Raw genomic sequence first — 20101 nt, forward strand, 5'->3', positions numbered from 1 at the left:
CTAAGGTGCTGGTGACCTCGGCTTTACTACCCCGCTGCGGCGGGGCCTCGGCACTAGCAGAATTCGCCCATCAGCCCTGACCTGGGCACTGCTCGGAACTGCCCCGAGGAGAGACGCGCCACGACGGCATCACTGACCCGAGCTCTCCCGCCCGGGCCCGGCCCAGCCGCTCCGGCAGGACGGGGGCGCTGCCCGGAGACCCGCCGGGTACCAAGGAACGGCTCCACAGCCCGCGGGAAAGGGCACTTCGCCGCCCCGCCGCGACTCATCCGCAGCCTCGGCAGCTCCGCTGCTGCCCCATCTCCGCGGCGCGGCGGCGGGGGCAGGAGTCCCGCCCGGCCCCAGCACCCACCTGAGCGAAGCCACTTCCGGGCTGGACCCGCCGATCACATGACACCGACACGTGACCGCCTCCCCTACGGGTGCTGGGCGGGGACAGCGCCGGGATGGAGCAGGCCGGGCCCTGGCGCTGCGCGGGCCGCTTGAGGCGAGGCCGGGCCCGCGGGCAGCGGGCGAGATCGGGGAGCGAGGCTGGGCCCAGCGGGGCGGTGCAGCGGCGGCTCCGGGAGGCCCGGTGAGTGCGGGGCCGCGGCCAGCGCCGCTCCCAGCCCGGGTCATCGGCGGCCTCGGAGCCCCCGCGGGGCAAACAGCCCTTCCTGGCCCCTCCGAACACCTCCCCCAGCCCCGGGCCCTGCGGCCCTTCCTGGCCCCTCCCCCCTCCGGGCACCTCCCCCAGCCCCGGGCCCTACGGCCCTTCCTGGCCCCTCCCCCAGCCCCGGGCCCTGCGGCCCTTCCTGGCCCCTCCCCCAGCCCCGGGCCCTGCGGCCCTTCCTGGCCCCTCCCCCAGCCCCGGGCCCTGCGGCCCTTCCTGGCCCCTCCCCCAGCCCCGGGCCCTACGGCCCTTCCTGGCCCCTCCCCCCTCCGGGCCCCTCCCCCAGCCCCGGGCCCTACAGCCCTTCCTGGCCCCTCCCCCAGCCCCGGGCCCTACGGCCCTTCCTGGCCCCTCCCCCCTCCGGACACCTCCCCCAGCCCCGGGCCCTACAGCCCTTCCTGGCCCCTCCCCCAGCCCCGGGCCCTACGGCCCTTCCTGGCCCCTCCCCCAGCCCCGGGCCCTACGGCCCTTCCTGGCCCCTCCCCCCTCCGGGCCCCTCCCCCAGCCCCGGGCCCTACAGCCCTTCCTGGCCCCTCCCCCAGCCCCGGGCCCTACGGCCCTTCCTGGCCCCTCCCCCCTCCGGACACCTCCCCCAGCCCCGGGCCCTACAGCCCTTCCTGGCCCCTCCCCCAGTCCCGGGCCCTACGGCCCTTCCTGGCCCCTCCCCCCCTCCGAACACCTCCCCCAGCCCCGGGCCCTACAGCCCTTCCTGGCCCCTCCCCCAGCCCCGGGCCCTACGGCCCTTCCTGGCCCCTCCCCCCTCCGGACACCTCCCCCAGCCCCGGGCCCTACAGCCCTTCCTGGCCCCTCCCCCCCTCCAAACACCTCCCCCAGCCCCGGGCCCTGCGGCCCTTCCTGGCCCCTCCCCCAGCCCCGGGCCCTACGGCCCTTCCTGGCCCCTCCCCCCCTCCGAACACCTCCCCCAGCCCCGGGCCCTACAGCCCTTCCTGGCCCCTCCCCCAGCCCCGGGCCCTACGGCCCTTCCTGGCCCCTCCCCCCCTCCGAACACCTCCCCCAGCCCCGGGCCCTACAGCCCTTCCTGGCCCCTCCCCCAGCCCCGGGCCCTACGGCCCTTCCTGGCCCCTCCCCCCCTCCGAACACCTCCCCCAGCCCCGGGCCCTACAGCCCTTCCTGGCCCCTCCCCCAGCCCCGGGCCCTACGGCCCTTCCTGGCCCCTCCCCCCCTCCGAACACCTCCCCCAGCCCCGGGCCCTACAGCCCTTCCTGGCCCCTCCCCCAGCCCCGGGCCCTACGGCCCTTCCTGGCCCCTCCCCCCCTCCGAACACCTCCCCCAGCCCCGGGCCCTACAGCCCTTCCTGGCCCCTCCCCCAGCCCCGGGCCCTTCCTGGCCCCTCCCCCAGCCCCGGGCCCTGCGGCCCTTCCTGGCCCCTCCCCCAGCCCCGGGCCTTACAGCCCTTCCTGGCCCTTCCCCCAGGCCATACGGACCTTCCTGGCCTCTCCCCCCTCCGGGCCCCTCCCCCAGCCCCGGGCCCTACGGCCCTTCCTGGCCCCTCCCCCAGCCCCGGGCCCTACGGCCCTTCCTGGCCCCTCCCCCCTCCGGACACCTCCCCCAGCCCCGGGCCTTACAGCCCTTCCTGGCCCCTCCCCCCTCCGAACACTTCCCCCAGCCCCGGGCCCTACGGCCCTTCCTGGCCCCTCCCCCCTCCGGACACCTCCCCCAGCCCCGGGCCTTACAGCCCTTCCTGGCCCCTCCCCCCTCCGAACACTTCCCCCAGCCCCGGGCCCTACAGCCCTTCCTGGCCCCTCCACCCTCCGGGCCCCTCCCCCAGCCCCTTCCCCCAGCCCCGGGCCCTACGGCCCTTCCTGGCCCCTCCCCCAGCCCCGGGCCCTACGGCCCTTCCTGGCCCCTCCCCCAGCCCCGGGCCCTACGGCCCTTCCTGGCCCCTCCCCCCTCCGGACACCTCCCCCAGCCCCGGGCCCTACGGCCCTTCCTGGCCCCTCCCCCAGCCCCGGGCCCTACGGCCCTTCCTGGCCCCTCCCCCCTCCGGGCCCCTCCCCCAGCCCTGGGCCATACAGCCCTTCCTGGCCCCTCCCCCAGCCCCGGGCCTTACAGCCCTTCCTGGCCCCTCCCCCTCCGGACACCTCCCCCAGCCCCGGGCCATACAGCCCTTCCTGGCCCCTCCCCCCTCCGGACACCTCCCCCAGCCCCGGGCCCTACAGCCCTTCCTGGCCCCTCCCCCAGCCCCGGGCCATACAGCCCTTCCTGGCCCCTCCCCCAGCCCTGGGCCTTACAGCCCTTCCTGGCCCCTCCCCCCTCCGAACACTTCCCCCAGCCCCGGGCCCTACAGCCCTTCCTGGCCCCTCCCCCAGCCCCGGGCCCTACGGCCCTTCCTGGCCCCTCCCCCAGCCCCGGGCCCTACGGCCCTTCCTGGCCCCTCCCCCCTCCGGACACCTCCCCCAGCCCCGGGCCCTACGGCCCTTCCTGGCCCCTCCCCCAGCCCCGGGCCCTACGGCCCTTCCTGGCCCCTCCCCCCTCCGGACACCTCCCCCAGCCCCGGGCCCTACGGCCCTTCCTGGCCCCTCCCCCAGCCCCGGGCCCTACGGCCCTTCCTGGCCCCTCCCCCGGGCCCTACGGCCCTTCCTGGCCCCTCCCCCCTCCGGGCACCTCCCCCAGCCCTGGGCCCTACGGCCCTTCCTGGCCCCTCCCCCCTCCGGGCACCTCCCCCAGCCCTGGGCCATACAGCCCTTCCTGGCCCCTCCCCCAGCCCCAGGCCTTACAGCCCTTCCTGGCCCCTCCCCCTCCGGACACCTCCCCCAGCCCCGGGCCCTACGGCCCTTCCTGGCCCCTCCCCCTGCTCCAGGCCATGCTGCTTCCCCCGACGACATTCCTCCCTGCTCCGGGCCACGCAGCCCTTCCTTCACCCCTCCCCGCCCCAGGCCATACAGCCTCCTTCTCTCTCCTCCCTCCTCCGGCCACCTCTCTCTGCTCTGGGCCATGCAGTCCCCTCTCCCCCCCAACATCTCCCCCCTGCTCTGGGCCATGCAGCTGTTCCTCCGCCTTCCCCCGCCAACACCCTTGTGCCCTGCCATACCCTGCCCCGCCTCCGGGCCATACTCCCTGGCAGCTCTTCCTCTGCCCCCACCCCCCCAGCACCCTGGGCCAATCCCCCCTACACCTCCTCCCTGCCATGCATCCCTTCCTCTGCCCCCCCCCTTGCCACAGGGCCCCAGGACTCCCCCTCTGCGCCAGCTCCCTCTCCTCTGCACACTCCCCACAGAGCAGCCCCCCAGGCACACAAGTGGGTCCCCACTAGCTCAGCCTGACTCTCCATTCACCCCGCCGGCCCAGGCCTGCTCCTCCTGCCCTGCTAGGTTGCCCCAGACCCATGGCCACCCTGCCCCCTCCAGCACCCTGCCCCCGCCGCCCGTGACAGCTGCACTTTCCCTCTCCCAGAGAAGAGTTGCTGAGCTCCCTGTTCTGGGCCTGCGGTCAGAGTAAGTAGAACCCGCTGGAGTCGGTCACTGCAGGCTGGCCCAGTTCTCTCGCTGCCTGGTGCTGGGTTGCTGGCTGGGGAGAAGAGTCTGCAGCGGGAACTGATGGCTGAACTAGGAACGGTGTCCCTAGCCTCTCTTTGTCAGAGGGTGGAGATGGATGGCAGGAGGGAGATCACTTATGTTCTTTAAACCAGGCCCAGGCTCCTTCCAGCCCAAAACTCCTGTAGCTGGCTGCTGTGGTGGAGTGGCCCCATGGAGAATGGGAGATGGCTAATGTGTGATGGTCCTGCTTCAGACTCATGTCACCAGCAGGACAGGTTGAAATGAGTGCACTTGAGGGCTAGATGTAGAACTGACTGAGCCCATACCTTTCTCCTGCAGTTCTTGTTTGACTCTGTCATCTGTGGGGTCACTTCTGAATTTAGACCACAAGCTCTTCGGGCCAGGTTCTGTAACTTGCTTCATTTCTGTGAAGCACCTACCATGTTCTTGCATGTGGCTCTATTCTGCAACCGCTCTTACAGGGATGTGCTAACTTATTCACTGACTCAAACTGTTTTGGGTTGGGAAATTAAGAAGTTTTCCTCACTTGCTGCCCATCCATCTATTTTGTGCCCTACTCCCTGAGACAGTGAATCATATCAATATTCTTTCTACCAGCGAGAACTGGGATGGTCCCAACAGTGCAGTGAGTGGGGCTTCCTTCTGGAAAAAGTGTGCGCTGCCTCAGCAGCAAATGTGAGGTTTAAAGATATACATTAGAACAGGATATATTTAAGCACATCTCATACTTCTGCATTTCTGACACCTGCCTGACATTCACTTTCTCCAGGAGCCATCCAAGAATCCCTCAGCAAATGCTTAGTGCAAGGGGAAGAAACACCAGGGTCTATGTCAGAAGTCCTGTGTTCATTTGAAAACCTGCAACTCGAACCATCCCATCGGTCAGTTACGAAACCCAGTTCGCATTCAGGAGAGGCAGCTTGCAAAAGCGGTCACTTGCGGTGTGTATGTTATGGCATTGGAAGCTTTTCCTCGTGTGTCATTTCTCGCTACCAACTAGCATTCTTGCTTTTGTTACTGGAGAAGTTACAGGTAAGAACTATACCCTATGTTTAAATAGCTGGATACTTGGCCCTGTAACTTCTAACACTTTTTTTCTTTCTTGCAGATTCCCAAAAGTCGGTGCTATATTTTTGATCCTTTATTTTCCGAATTGGAAATTAGTGTTCTGAATGACCTCGGTGTAACAGTTGTCCTGGAGAATGAGGTAAGGTGGATTAAGGCTGGGATTTCTAAAATGTAAGTAACATTTATTCAATGAACAGAAAAAAGGTGCACTCCAGAGAAATTAAAAACAGTCCTTCCTACATGTGCATTTGATGCAGACATATTGCAGGGTTTTTGCCTTTCACTTAATTCTAGTCTGGTCAATGCAAAGTTTCTCCTGTAGCCATTTTATGGTTCTGACAGAGGGTCTAAGTGTCACATTTTAGTTATGCAGCACTTCTATGAAAGTGTCATGTTTCCCATGTCATCCACTTTTCCCTGGGAGATGCGTTGGAACTTTCAGCCAGCCAAGAAATCTGTTGGGCTTAAACAATGTTGAGCACTTTTAAATGACCTTTGAGTGCCACTGAGTGGCCCTAGTGCTTACAGAACCAGGGAAGCTGATCGAGTAACCTTAAGGAATGCTGTTTATCTGCAGGAGGGAAAACACCACATTCATGAATTCACCATCTTTTATATGATCCACTGTGGAAAGGCGTTGTATAACAATCTGCTCTGGAGTAACTGGTCTGTAGATGCACTGTCCAAAATGATCATTATTGGAAACAGTTTTAAAGGGATTGAGGAAAGGTAGGTACCCAAAACAATTAATGTCCTCCCATCTAAGGCAGAATTTCATTCACGAACTCTCACTATAACAGTAATCCTTTGTGCTTACCTGCTTCTGTGATATCTTCACAAACACTAGACGAGCTGTCTTTTCATACAGAACTTAAAATCATCAATGCAAATGTCTTCTGCAGCTTAAGGTTTTAAGGTTCAATCCATCAACAAAGCTTTGACTTGCTGCCAAGTCTGTGGCCTTTCAGATAAGATCTAGTCAATTAAACTTCCATGCACCCTGCTTTGGGGATTACAACACTGCTGAGGTGAGAGGCTCTTTTCTGTAGAGCAGTGACAATTTGGGAGGCTTCTGGCTTCCTGTTTGAGACTGGGCAAGGTTCGGTCACCGGAGCAGTGCAGGTCTCAATGTTTATACATTTCACTTTTCTGCTTGTAGGCAGGCACAGCAGGAAAAGATTAATAATGTATTTGTGATTGAAAACGGATCCTGAAGTGTTGTGTTATAAACCAGTTTTAGCCACAGAGCTAAACCTTGCTCCTCTGGCTGATGGGATGTGGCCATTGATTCAGTTGGAACAGAACTAGGCTTCAGTGGGCATGAGCAGGCCCTCCAGTGAAGTCTGGGAGTGTCTACACTGTACCTCCAAACTGACTGTTTTGCAAGATACAAGCAGCATCACAAGGGCAGATAAAGAAATTGTTTATCCTATTACATTACCTCAACCTTCCCCACTGGAGTTGCCAGATGTCTAGACCACTTCTTTACTACTCCTCACACTGGACAGGTTATGGGCGAAGATCACCACCTGGAGAGCAAGACCATGCGCTTGTAAACTTGTGACATGTCACTTTCTAAACATGCAGCCTCTGCCTTATTGCTGACTTTCTCTGTGACTTGTTCTTTTTCTCCATACTCCTGTAAGGTCTGAGCAGTCCTCAGAATAACCTGAGTTCATTACAAACCAATATTTAAATGTGTTCAAAATTGCCCCTTGTACAGGCCCAGTTGCTTTTGCTAGTTTTCACATGCACACAGAAATAAGTAGTGAGGTAGACTCCATCAAGCTAAACTAAGCATGATGCTAAGGGCTTCATCTGTGCTTTCCTTCCTATAGACACTTCACACATTCTGTACAACTTGCCTTGTGTGTTAACTAACTTCCTGTTCTCTCTTAATACAACATGCTTCCAACAGTAAAGTCAATTGGTTCCAGTGCTAATGTTTGTCTTTGTTTCTAGGTTGTTGGCAAGAATATTAGAGCGAGATTATTTGTACATAGCAAAGGTACAATTTACTATTTTAAGAAACATGAATATATTGTATTGGATAGTCACCTCAGTCTCTAGATATTGAAGATAAATTAATGAGAACAGTTACATAATTTGTGATAATCCCTTTTGTTGGTTCTCCCATGCCAGAGCAGTGCTTTTCAACCTGTGGAAGTCCACAGATTGTTTGAGGTTTCACACCTCAAATAAAAAATGTTTAGGGGTCCGTAAATGGGAAAAAAGGCTAGAAAACCACTGTGCTACAGCTAAAGGGGTCTGGCAGGAGCCCAGCTTAGCTGTTTAAGGGTTGGATGATGCATTGCATGCAAGATTTTAGCTTGGCTTCCCGGAGTTTCATGTGTTCTAGTTTCCACACATTTTACCAAGATTGATTTTGATTATGGAAACCATGTTCTATTGTATCTTGCATAATTATGCTCTTCAACCATGTCTAGGTTTTAAAAGGGACAGAGGAAGCTGCATTTCCAATTCATCCTCAGTATATGGATATATTTAATGACACCTCCATCCACTGGTTTCCTTTACAAAAACTCAAGGAGCTCCCAACAGAAACCTGGCAGTTTCAGGAAGAGCCAGTGTACCAGGAATGTGATGACCTGGAGATTATCAGGAAATAGGACAAATGGAGTTGTTTCATGCTAGGACCAGACTGAAATGGAACCTTTAATTACTCCCTGGAGTTTGTGCCTGTTTTTACAGGGCTACATTCACTTATAGTAAGGGGATGTTAAGTTCACTTACCACAGCTATCTATATAAAGTGTGGGCTGGCTAACACATTTAGCCAGAAATCTTGAAGGCAGCAGCAGTGTCTGCAACCAGAGCTTAATGCGACAGATGTTTCTCAGAGGTAGTGACCTTTTTTAAAAAGTAAAAACTGTATGTTAGCTTACACTCTATTTTATTATTCACTAAATAAAGTCATACTAGTTCTTTTTTCATTTTGCTTAACATCTGTGTCTTGTGCTTTAAAAAGTGACAGGCTGTGTTGAACTGACCAGTTCCTAGAAGACTGGGCCTGCTTTCTATAACCTCCCCAGAAAAAGGCTGGCCTTCAGTGAGGTAGAAGTTTAGATTTATATTTTGTATCAGCCCCCCTACAGAACAGAGAAAATGAGATGCTAAGGGGATCTCAACCACAGTTAAAAATACTGCATCAAGAAGCCATGGACTACAGGGGGGCTTTCCCTGTTCACTGCCTTGGAAAGTCAGCTATTGACTGCATTCTTGCATGATGATCCAGATCTTGAGTACCTCTAGACAGGAAGAGTTAGGCCTAAAACAACTCATCACTAATATGTATACAGATACTGAGCAAGTTCTTCCAGGCAGATGTCCTTTAAGTTTGCTGAAGCATCACCACCCACCCACTCTGAGGCCTGTGTATGACATTACCTATCATAAGGCTTTGCCTGTAGGATTCCAGTGCAAGGATGAAGCTAAAACCAGAAAGAAATGCTGAGTTACCAGCACACTGAATTGGAATTCAGGAAGCATGATTTTGTCAGCCAAGCAAGTTGCAGAAACATTTTTCTTGAGGGTTTTATCGGTGCAGCTGTTGCCTCATGGGGAAACTGAGTTAGGTGACAGGTTTCAGAGTAGCAGCAGTGTTAGTCTGTATCCACAAAAAGAACAGGAGTACTTGTGGCACCTTAGAGACTAACAGATTTAAATTTGTTAGTCTCTAAGGTGCCACAAGTACTCCTGTTCTTTTTGAGTTAGGTGAGAAATTCTTAATACATTTTTTGCATAGCTGATACGCTTGCTAATCTAGTTTAAAGTGTGACAACTGTTTGTATCTCTCTCAACAGCACCTTTTAAATGCTATCTTTACCAACGTGTGCTGTCTGAACAGCACTGTTAAAAAAAATATCTTACAAAGGAACTGAAAAATCCATCAGATCTACAAAGTCAAGTCACCTCTTTATTGTTAGACAGTCACACTAAACAGCTGTTAGCATGTGAATCCTGACAGTACTTTCTATGTACAACGCTCCTGGCACAGAGGAAGATCCTTATTTAGCCATATCAATGAGACTCTGAAGAGAAGTTGGCACCCATGTCTTTTCTCCTTGTACAAACACAACGCCCCTGTCAATGTAAATCACAATTCGTCCAAATGTGTACAATTGTTTTCCTTCATGCCGCTTCCCGATCACAGGCATGAAGACGATATTGTGTTCTTCTGCTTTTGTTTGAATGAGGTCTTTAAAATTCATTGGCACAGAGCTAGCAGCCATGCCTATGCCCCGTTGGGCCATGTTCTCAGCCTCTCGCCGCTCCTGCATAGCTTCGTACTGGAAGTCTTTCCTCCGCTCTGTGTGAGTGAGATAGGCAATGTTTTCCCGAGCACCTGGTTGCATGTAGCCACCTGTTTGAGGAAAAAGTGGAATAGGTGAAGGCAAGGTTCCAATCCATTTTTGAACAGGATACAGTGATGAACCTAAATGCTGAATGTCAGGGGTGCAGCATACACCTAGTCCAGTGGGACAGAGTCAGAGGGGCAGTCGTAAATACTGTTGTGCATCTTTTACAGTATTTGATGCTAAAGAGAGAGAGAATGTTTCACCTCTGCTAAATCAATTCTATTGAACTATGACAAATGGCAAGATTTAAAACAAGCCTTTGTCACTGAATCTCGCCAGAGTGTCTAGAACAGTTTGGACATGGACGCTTGTAGGAAGTTGCTCCACTGCAATGCCATTAGACACGGAGGGAAATCTGGGCAAAGATGCCATGCTCCATCCAAACCCCCAAGTCCCTGCAATCAGACTAGCTGTCTATTAGCAGGTTAGACAGAGTGACTGCTGAAAAGCCAGACAGTTCAGTAGCCTTAAAGAGCTCAACATCAATCATCAATTCCACACACAGAGAGAGGCTTTATGTCACTTGGTGGCTGTTCTGAGTACCATGCTAGGAGTGTCTCAGAGGCGGTGAATTTCCAGTATGGTACAATGTATGCCTATAGTTGTGTATCTGGTTCATTATTTTACTATAGGAATATAATGCAGCCTTCAAGACTGACTCTGTGGACTACCTTCTGTACTGTGCCATGGGCCCACAGTCCTTCCACAGGACTTTAAAACACTTTAAATAACACTTTAAAAGAAGCAGGGTAAGAAGTTGATTCACTGCTGAGGCAGGACACACACAGGGAAGTGGGTTTCGGAGACAGTTTATTCGTCTCTTAAGTTCTGCACTTTTATGTGTCTAGTTCTCCCTGTACAATCCTGTCAGCTGCCAACAAGCTTACTAATTCCCAAGAGTACTTCCTACTGGACGCTTCCATAGTGCTGGGAAGAAGCACCAATTTTCACCACAAAGCTAAGATCACAGACTGTAGCTTTAGAAACCAAGTATTTGAACAGTGGCCCCTCAGGGATGGTGGCCCTGGCCAGTTTGCCAGAAGCTGGGAATGGGATGGATCACTTGAGGATTACCTGTTCTGTTCATTCCCTCTGGGGCACCTGGCACTGGCCACTGTCAGTAGACAGGATACTGGGCTAGATGGACCTTTGGTCTGAACCAGTCTGGCCGTTCTTATGTTAATCACTGACATCCAAACACACAGATACAAGACACCTAACATCTCTATACCTCTGCCCTTTAAATATGAAAACAGCAACTGTACAAAAAAAATTATTTCAGTCAACTGCAGCTATCAGAAGAGCAGTCTAGTGCCACACATTTCTGGAACAGAAGTAAAAGCATTTTTGCATGAGTGGTGGCAGGATCTATGGACATTGTAGTTAGCAGGGGTTCTGACTGAATGCAAGAATCAAGTACTGCTATACTGGGAAGCACCAGTTAGGACAGAAATGGTGAAGCCTTCACAACAAGTTACTTACCGACATTGGAAGAGACAGCCCGGTTCATGATATCAAGAGCTTCATTAAATTTGTCCTTAATCGAAGGATGTGCTAACACCTGGTCTGAGAACATAGACTTCCAACCAAGGTACCACTTGGTGATCTCTTCATAATTGGGGCTGTTACTTAGCCAGGAGCACAGCACCTGCAAAGAAATTGAAAAACACACATCAATGGGGTGGCACAAACATGGATCAACGCCTCCCCCCAGTATCAGTTAGTTTGATTCTAAATGTGCTTATACTAAGAAGAAAAGACTGTAAATCTGTGTCTGCTAAAGAAGCACAGTCTCCATCTGATATACACGGAGCCATCACTAAGAAATGTCTGCATTTAACATTCAAGCCATTTCTGCCATGCAATATACACTGGGCAGGAATTGGAATTCTGAGCTGAACCAATAAAATATTTCACCTGGCAACAGCCAGAGAGCCAAGTCCCTCACAGCCATTCACCACCACCTTATCATTGGTTAGTCTCTGAACTACACACCTGCAACCATTTGGGGAAGAAGTGTTTCTCCAGAATTCCAACAAGGCTGGACACAGAGACCATCCCCTCCCAGTCGATCACCCAGTAAAACGCATCCATATGCTGCTGGTGCGGGTTGATGACGAGCTCATTGAGACACATCCCTGGGGACAGAAGAGAGAAGTCAGAATAGGAACTGCTCTGCTGGCACACTGGCTGTTTTAAACTGCAGGAAGTACTTCAACCTATTCAGCTAGCAGTTTAAGTGGTCAAAGAGGACTTAAATCAAAGATGCTGCCTAACAGGGTTCAGACTCCATCCTTGGCTCCAAAAAGGCAAGTATGCTAAATCTCCACTGGGTGCTACTCTCTGCTAGAAGCATACATCTTAAAACAGTACACTGAGCTTTACTTTAGGCTAGAGAGCCTTTAAACCAGTTTGGATGGCATCAGCGGGGTTGTGGGGGACTGTTCTTTGGCTTGCCTCACCGAGTTTAGGCACAATGTTTTTGACCATGAAAGCCTCCCAAGATCCTGGTGTAAACACTTCTTTCCAGGGCTGAAGGATCAGTTTGGCTGAGGAGTCACTGGGGTGCCATTTCTGCAGTGCATTTGCCAACTTGTTTCGGATTGGAGAATATAATGGCTCTAATCGAGACTGCATCAGTGGAAGCCAGGGGTGAATCCAAGAGTGGATTGGGACAGTGTCTGTCAGAGGGTTCCAGTTTTCAACCTTGAAACAAACAAAAAGTTACTGCAATAGAAATAAATCTACCCAGTGACTCCTAAGCAGCTGAGCCCCTCTCCACCAAATGCACACACAATTATAATGAAAGCATCCCACTGTTGTTAATGCTGCCCTGAGGCTCCAAAATGAAAAAGTTATCCAATATTCGTAACTCACGGTGGTTTGAACATTGGTTCAGAGTGTGGCTTCAGTGTAAATGGATCTCTCATCTTACCTCCTTCTGTAGTTTGGGGAAGATAAGCTGATCCAGAATATTATCCAATATCCAAACAGGAATAACATGCACCCAGCTGTCCAAGAAATCTACCATTGGTCCACAGTTTCTCGGCTGCCACTGTGTTATTATGTTTCTTACATACGGCATCCACATTTCCCACATAAGCCTGGAAAAATCAAAGTCAAGATTAAGCTACAGCCTAGGTTTGGCAGAAGTGAATGTTAAACATTTGCTTTGTCTTTTATAGAGGACTTCAAGGAATTAAAAAGGCTACTTTGTTTACATTTGACAGCTGGATTTTAACAGACACTTCAGTTCATTAAAGGGCATCATCTGGAAAGTACATTTCCTCCCACTTTTCTCCATCCCAAGAGACCATCATTTGAGAGTGTTGCATACAAGTACCATTGGTTACCTGTGAAAAGCATCCGTTGCTAGATCCTGCCCACTATGCGATAACAACTGATCATTTTCTAAAAGCCTTTTCCACTTGGCTATAATTTCTGTGCCATACATACAGTCCTGAAAAGAAAAAATGAGCCAGGGCAACATTTACTACTTTCATGGTTGCCCATTAGCATGTAAAGCAGAGGGGTGGTAATGTGCTGAGGGAGAGAGACCTTTTCCCTGCCTCCCCTCTGCCAACAAACAGCAAGCTGACAGGATGTGGCAGTCAGTCTCTCACCAGAGTATAACCCTGGAGTGGATTTAATATAAACCAAAGACACCAGGGCAAAGAGAAATAAGATTTGTAAACGCTAAAGCTACATATTACAGATATGATACTGTATGTTTTATCTATATGTGCTTTATTTATCTATGCTAAATGGCATGACTTGCTGGACAGCACACCCTTTCATTGCCAAGTTAGGCAGACTTCCCATGCAATAAAAAGAAAGGGACCTGTCTCGCCATTTACTGTTTCTTCTGAGCACCACCAGCCTCTGAAAATCAGGCCCCTTGATAATGGGTCTCCAGGCAGGCACCCAAACATTGAGACTCCCACAATCTCCAGTCACTTTAGAAAATCTTGGCCTTCAGCTTTAGCGAGTAATGTCAGCAGCTCTCGAGTGCTCCCACATTTTGCATGCATACATTTACCGCAACAGACCATGAACAAACTGTATGATTTCCTATGGTTGTTTAGTCAACTTTTCAATCAAAGCAAACTACAAAAATCTTTTCAGTCCTAACTGATAAAATACTGAAGCCAAACCCAGTACTCACCTTGAGGGGATCCCAGTTCTTGAAGTAATCTTTCATGAGAGGAAAGACGATAGCTACTGCCAGGTCCACTCTATCGGACATCCTGTATTCCTCATAATACTTATCTTGGAGGGTCTCAAAAATCTTTGCACATTCATCCAAGGTAAGTGGATTGTCACAGTTAGGCTGCATTCGCCTCTCGCATTCCTCCACCAATTCCAGGACCTTGCTGAGGTTGCTAATTGCTGTCTCCTCATGCGAGAGGACTTCAGACATCTTCTGTATCTCATGGGTCAGGTTGACAACCATGTCTCTCTCATACTGCAGCTGCCGGTCATTCTGGATGATCTCCTGCTCTGTGATATCGATGAGAAGTTGCAGGTTGTGCTCCAGTTCTGGCAAGGCAAATGCTTGGGGCTTGGAGTCTTTGCCCAGTGGCTGCTGAGGATTGTCATCTGGGATATTGTGCTTATGGCTGATTTGACTGTAACTGTAATAAACCCTTTGTTCCCGGCCAGTCATGTCTATAACCTTCCAATAAACAAAAACAAATGTGTCTAAACAGCCAGAGTTCAATACTACTATTCAAAGGAAACCCATTACCCAGGATTGAGACTGGAAGCTATCTTGGTAATTCAGCAGCTTCCAGTTGTTATTAACATAACCAAGTTATTTGAGCAAGAAGACTGAAACTGAGGATGCAGCAGTTTGGGTCTCTCTCAAAAGCAACTGCACTCCATGCAGTTACAGCCTTGCTAAGGATTTGGTGTCACAGGAAATTAGGGGCTGGAGGCAGAAATAAGAGCAGAGAAAAGGTCTTTTCTATCTGCCTATATCTGGAGAGAAAGGACTATGTTTTCCCCTCTACCATTGCACAAGACCATAAATACAAGTCACTTTATAACGTAAGGAGCTGCATGCTGCATCTGGAGGAAAGTCTTAAGCAATTCTGTTACCTCAAGAACTGTGATTTCAGACAAGCAGACCAAGGACAAGTCCAGTCACTATCCCTCAGGGGGTTGAGAATTTGGTTCTCATTAGCCTGTCAATAACCAAAGCTTCTGATTCTTAAGTACTCGCAGAACCAGCACTTTTGCTGAAAGAGGCAACAAGATCCTGCCACATGTTCTGCAGATTTTCTGCTAAGTATCTTCGTTCTGTCTTGTATGGATGATAATGAGGATGATGCACCTTAGACAGATGCAAATCTCCTAGAGATTTAAACATATCATTGCTTTGGATATTGGTCTTACCTTAACTTGGGATAGTTCCTTTTGAGGAGTTGTGAGCTGCTTGCCAAGCCTGCCTTTGGCCTTCAATTCTTCTACTGTCTTGTAGGCGTATTTGGGTTTTTTCTTGCCTCCATTAGGATCCTTCCTCCACTGACTGAGCTCTTTCTGAAATTCCTAAATAAAAAGCCAAAGTCAGACCAGAGATTCAGGTTGCTGGCTAGCCATGCAAGTCTGTCATAGGATTCTTTATACAAGAATATTTCAGCTCAGGTCCTTTAAAGAATGCAGTATATAAAAACAATGGGCAAAGATTAAAGCTTAATGGCAGGTTACTGGCTGAAATTCTGTGGCCGAGTCAAACATATTACAGATGGTCCTAACCAGTACATTTCTGGATCTTATTCCCAGGACAGAGGGAAAAAACCCCTTCAAATGTTCCTATTAGCCCAGCCAAACAAACAGGCTTTACAGTCCCAGAGCATTAGCAAGTCAGATTCCAGCAGCAAGGGCAAACCCATTAGCATAAGTCTCTCTTTCAAGGGATAGGGAGAAAAAACAAAAAAACCCACAAGGAGAGGAATGGAATCTGTAACTTCAGCTTCCTGCATGCCAGTGAGCTGAATGGCTTCCCCGACATGGGACAATGCCCTAGTACTGCACATTGCGATAGGAGTCTTCAACACAGAGGGAGCCCTTAACCCTGTGACACAGACAGACCAAGAGTCCTACCTCTTCAGCCTCTTCCTCGGAGTCAACAACAGGGAAGTCCTGCAAGGACTGACTGGTTCGTTCAGAGCCATATGCTCCCAAGGCCCCTTTGCCTTTCCTTTGCTTGGCCTCAATCGGATTGATGATACCTGGGGGTGGGATTCAGAACAGTCTGTGAATGTCAGCTAGGAAGTGGGGTCTAACCATTTGAACAGGAAAAGCTGTAAATAGGTCACCATAGGAAAAAGAGAGTTATCAGACTGGCACAGATCATCCAGTCTGGCATTCTGTCTTCAGCAGTGTCAGTATTTTGCAGTTACACATTGTTATTGGTGGCCCTAAAATTTTCAGGCACTTTTAAAAACCTGCTGTAGCATGTTCCTCTAACCACCGATGCTAATGAATTCTATACACTGCACAAAATAGCATTTCTTTTGATTGTTCCAAGTTGAATGCCTTTTAATTTAATCTCCCTCCAATTGTCTCCTCCTCATGCTACATAATCAGAGATTGTACACTCTCCCACCATATGTCAATTTCATCTAATTACTGCTGTAATTATTTAAAACTAATACAACTGGATTTGATCTTGATGATCCAACTTGTCTGAAGAAGAGGTGGGCAAACAAGAACCAAGTGTGCAGTTTCCTTAAAGAATCCCCATCTCAGGCCCACGCTCTTGGGGAAAACACACAGTACCTTGAGCATTCTTTCCAAGCCCTCTGCCAGGGACATAACCCATTTTCTGAAGAAGCTTCTGCCCTATTCCCTTGGTGTGTCTCTCCCAGCTGCCGAAGTCCATGAAAGATTTGGTCCCTCCTATAAATCCTTTCTGGCTGGGTTTGAAATTACCACCCTGTGAAAAAGAAAAAGAAACCAATACCAGATAAGTGATATAATCACCAAGCTCCTGGCCAGCTGTCTCAAGATGAGGCTGCCCCTGAGGAGCCTCACCAGCCTGCACTCTGTGCTGCTCTTCGAACTCTCTGTCAGAGAGACCCCCAGGCCCACTGCTGGAGTTGGGGGTTTGTAGCCCTGTTCCCATTATGGGCTGATCTGTAAGGCTCTATTGTGGGCGGAAATAAGTTGGTTCCTGATATTTTGCACCTGAACAGTCGAAAAATGGATTTGGATTTTTAATCCATTTAATTGATAATTTGCTTATGCTAATCACATTTAGTTCTGTGAAAAAAAATAATTTGAAAAAATATTTATCATTGATGGGTAGAAGCAAAACCTGGATATTCATTTACTTCAACCTCATTCAACTCAAAATGAGTATTAATGAAGGGAAGGGGCTTAAGAGGCCTGGGGAGGAGTGAAGCTCCCAAGAACATATGCAGTCCATCAAAATACACTAAGAAAAGCCAAGGGAAACTCCTCCCTCCACTGCAAACCAGTATCACAAGTAGCTCTGTGATCTTACTCAGCCATTGTTCTCCCTTCTCAGCTGCTGTATTACTGAGCCAGTACCTAGACTATACCATGGCTAATACTCCGTAAATAACTTAAATAGGTCTGGTAGGTACTTTTATGAATAACTCACTGTTTTTAATTTCTTTGGTACAAACTCTTTAGGGAATTCTTCCTGCTTAATGGGCTTCTCATCCTCATCTGAATCTTCTTCTATCACTTCCTCAGCTGCAGCTTTTCTTAGTCCCGCACTGATGAAATTAACAGGGGCTGAGTAGTCCCGAGAGCTGCACAAAAAAGGGATTTCACGGTCATGCTGTTGTAACACTGTTCCATTGAATCAGAACTTGAAATGCACACACTCAGAAAAACCTTGGTGCAGATTTTCCTGATTTCAAAATAAACTCAGTGTTAAGAAATAGCATTACAAGCTGTTAAATTCAAACTTCTGATATTTCAGCTATGGAAAATGTTGGTTTTGAGTGTGCACGCAAGGCTTTCTCTAATGAGTTGTGACCTAGCACACTGGTGATCTCCCTCACAAACCACTTACTAACTGGGCAATAAGGAAACAAATCTTGGACTCAAACTACACCTCTACCTCGATTTAATGCTGTCCTCGGGAGCCAAAAAAATCTTACTGCGTTATAGGTGAAACCGCGTTATATCAAACTTGCTTTGATCTGCCAGAGTGCGCGGCCCCCCACCTCGCCAGAGCCCTGCTTTACCGCATTATATCCGAATTCGTGTTATATTGGGTCACATTACATTGAGGTAGAGGTGTATATATGAAGAATACAGTCCATTTGATAACACACTGAACTAAATATTAACCCCTCTCCTCTCCACACAGATACCCTCCAAAGCCATTACAATCTCAAACTGGCCACAGTAGCACAATTTCCTAGAGAGCTTTGCCTTCTGAATCAGGCTCTTTACATCAAGTCACTGAGTTACATTTATAGGAAAACACATAAAATCAAATATCCTATAGAACTTGTAAAGGAGTCGCCCTAATAGTTCTTTGCAGACTGACAAAGAATCAAGTTAAAAGTGAGAAATCGGTTGGTACTGCATTAAGGAATCAGTCTCTCATTTGGACTGTTATTTTAGCTTATCAGCTACGCTAACAACAAAGAGACGATTCTGTGTGTTCACAGTACTGCCAAAGCTTGCAGGGCACTGGTACCTGCCCGTACCGTTTGCCTCCAAAGCTGGGCCTCTCGTCGTCCGAGTCATGCTCGGCCCACACGCCATAGGTGGCCTCCTCCTTGGTCTGCCAGTGGCGCTGGCGGTTGGGGTTGAACTCGTTCTGCAGGTCCCAGTCCGTGATTTCAAATTTCTCCATCTCCACATCACCATCATCATCTTTGCCATAGAGATGGGACATCGACATGATGGGCTGGGAGAGAGCAACATCCCGGGAGAGTCAGCGAGCTGGCAGCAGGGTGGGCATGATGACCGGGGGGGGGGGGGCAGGGGAGCAGGGCACCGCCCGTGCGAGGCAGTGACACGGGGGGTGGGGGGTGGAAATGGCACAGCCCGCGTGAGGCGGTGACACGGGGGGGAGGAAATGGCACAGCCCGCGCGAGGCGGTGACACGGGGGGGAGGGGCAGGGCACAGCCCGCGCGAGGCGGTGACACGGGGGGGAGGGGCAGGGCACAGCCCGCGCGAGGCGGTGACACGGGGGGGAGGGGCAGGGCACAGCCCGCGCGAGGCGGTGACACGGGGGGGGAGGGGCAGGGCACAGCCCGCGCGAGGCGGTGACACGGGGGGGGAGGGGCAGGGCACAGCCCGCGCGAGGCGGTGACACGGGGGGGTGGAAATGGCACAGCCCGCGCGAGGCGGTGACACGGGGGGGGAGGGGCAGGGCACAGCCCGCGCGAGGCGGTGACACGGGGGGGGAGGGGCAGGGCACAGCCCGCGCGAGGCGGTGACACGGGGGGGAGGGGCAGGGCACAGCCCGCGCGAGGCGGTGACACGGGGGGAGGGGTGGGGCGCTAGTGACGCCCCGTTACGAGCCGTGGGGGCAGCGCGAGGACAGACCACTAGCGGGGGGGGGGTGAGGGGACCGCGTCTACCCCGAGTGCCGGCCGCTCACCGCGCCGGCAGAGCGGGCTCCGCCTGCGGTCACACGGGCCTCGGGACTCCGGCTTCCCGCCAGCACTCGGCTCCGCGGCGCGAAGGCGACCAGCGCTGCTGACCCGGAAACAGGAAGCGGTGGCCTTTACTTCCGGGCTGCGCCGCGATTGCCCAAGCCACGCCCCTGACCATAGAGACATGGAGGCAGAGCGGCCAGCCCAGCTGTCCGTGGTGGCCTCGCCTCTCTATGGTGCTGGCTGACTGCGGCGGGAGGCGGAGCAGCCTGGCCCCGCCCCTAGGGATCCAGCCCCGCCCTGCTGAGCAGCGCGGCCGGGGGCCGCCAGGGGGCACCAGCCACTGCCCCAGGTGCCACTGCACGTGGTCTCGCACCCACAGGCTGGGGGCACCCAGCTGCCCCCCCCTGGACACACCCCCAGCCAGGCTCACAGGCCAGGGGCACCCAGCTGCCCCCCAGGGTCCCACAGGCCCTGCACCCCCGCGTGCCCCTGCCCTGGCCCATCCCCTGGACGCACCCCCAGCCAGGCTCACAGGCCAGGGGCACCCAGCTGCCCCCCAGGGTCCCACAGGCCCTGCACCCCCGCGTGCCCCTGCCCTGGCCCATCCCCTGGACGCACCCCCAGCCAGGCTCACAGGCCGGGGCACCCAGCTGCCCCCCAGGGTCCCACAGGCCCTGCACCCCCGCGTGCCCCTGCCCTGGCCCATCCCCTGGACACACCCCCAGCCAGGCTCACAGGCCAGGGGCACCCAGCTGCCCCCCAGGGTCCCACAGGCCCTGCACCCCCGCGTGCCCCTGCCCTGGCCCATCCCCTGGACACACCCCCAGCCAGGCTCACAGGCCAGGGGCACCCAGCTGCTCCCCAGGGTCCCACGGGCCCTGCACCCCC

At 52.7% G+C, this 20101-nt stretch overlaps 2 protein-coding genes across 3 annotated transcripts; one reads left to right on the plus strand and one right to left on the minus strand.

Moving 5' to 3' along the window:
- The first annotated feature begins 446 nt into the window (after nt 1–446).
- Nucleotides 447–8201, plus strand: SRRD (SRR1 domain containing). Its single transcript, XM_050924062.1, has 7 exons — nt 447–574; nt 4067–4107; nt 4940–5202; nt 5279–5377; nt 5816–5967; nt 7201–7246; nt 7686–8201. Exons 1-7 carry the CDS (start codon nt 447–449, stop codon nt 7866–7868), a joined length of 912 nt encoding a protein of 303 aa, XP_050780019.1. The 3' UTR covers nt 7869–8201.
- An 809-nt stretch (nt 8202–9010) lies between these two features.
- Nucleotides 9011–19313, minus strand: TFIP11 (tuftelin interacting protein 11). Of its 2 annotated transcripts, none has more exons than XM_050924029.1 (13): nt 19196–19313; nt 18313–18515; nt 17247–17400; nt 16400–16556; nt 15722–15849; nt 15014–15166; nt 13782–14291; nt 12970–13076; nt 12552–12720; nt 12079–12322; nt 11612–11754; nt 11099–11264; nt 9011–9621 (listed from the first exon to the last, which is right to left on the minus strand). In XM_050924029.1, exons 2-13 carry the CDS (start codon nt 18507–18509, stop codon nt 9266–9268), a joined length of 2484 nt encoding a protein of 827 aa, XP_050779986.1. In that variant the 5' UTR covers nt 18510–18515; nt 19196–19313; the 3' UTR covers nt 9011–9265. The 2 variants fall into 2 exon arrangements, with proteins under 2 accessions (XP_050779986.1, XP_050779987.1); XM_050924030.1 differs by having other exon boundaries at nt 19216–19310.
- Between the last annotated feature and the right edge of the window lie 788 nt (nt 19314–20101).

Source organism: Gopherus flavomarginatus, chromosome 15 (genome assembly GCF_025201925.1).
Source record: "Gopherus flavomarginatus isolate rGopFla2 chromosome 15, rGopFla2.mat.asm, whole genome shotgun sequence".
In the NCBI taxonomy this organism is placed as follows: Eukaryota; Metazoa; Chordata; order Testudines; family Testudinidae; genus Gopherus; species Gopherus flavomarginatus.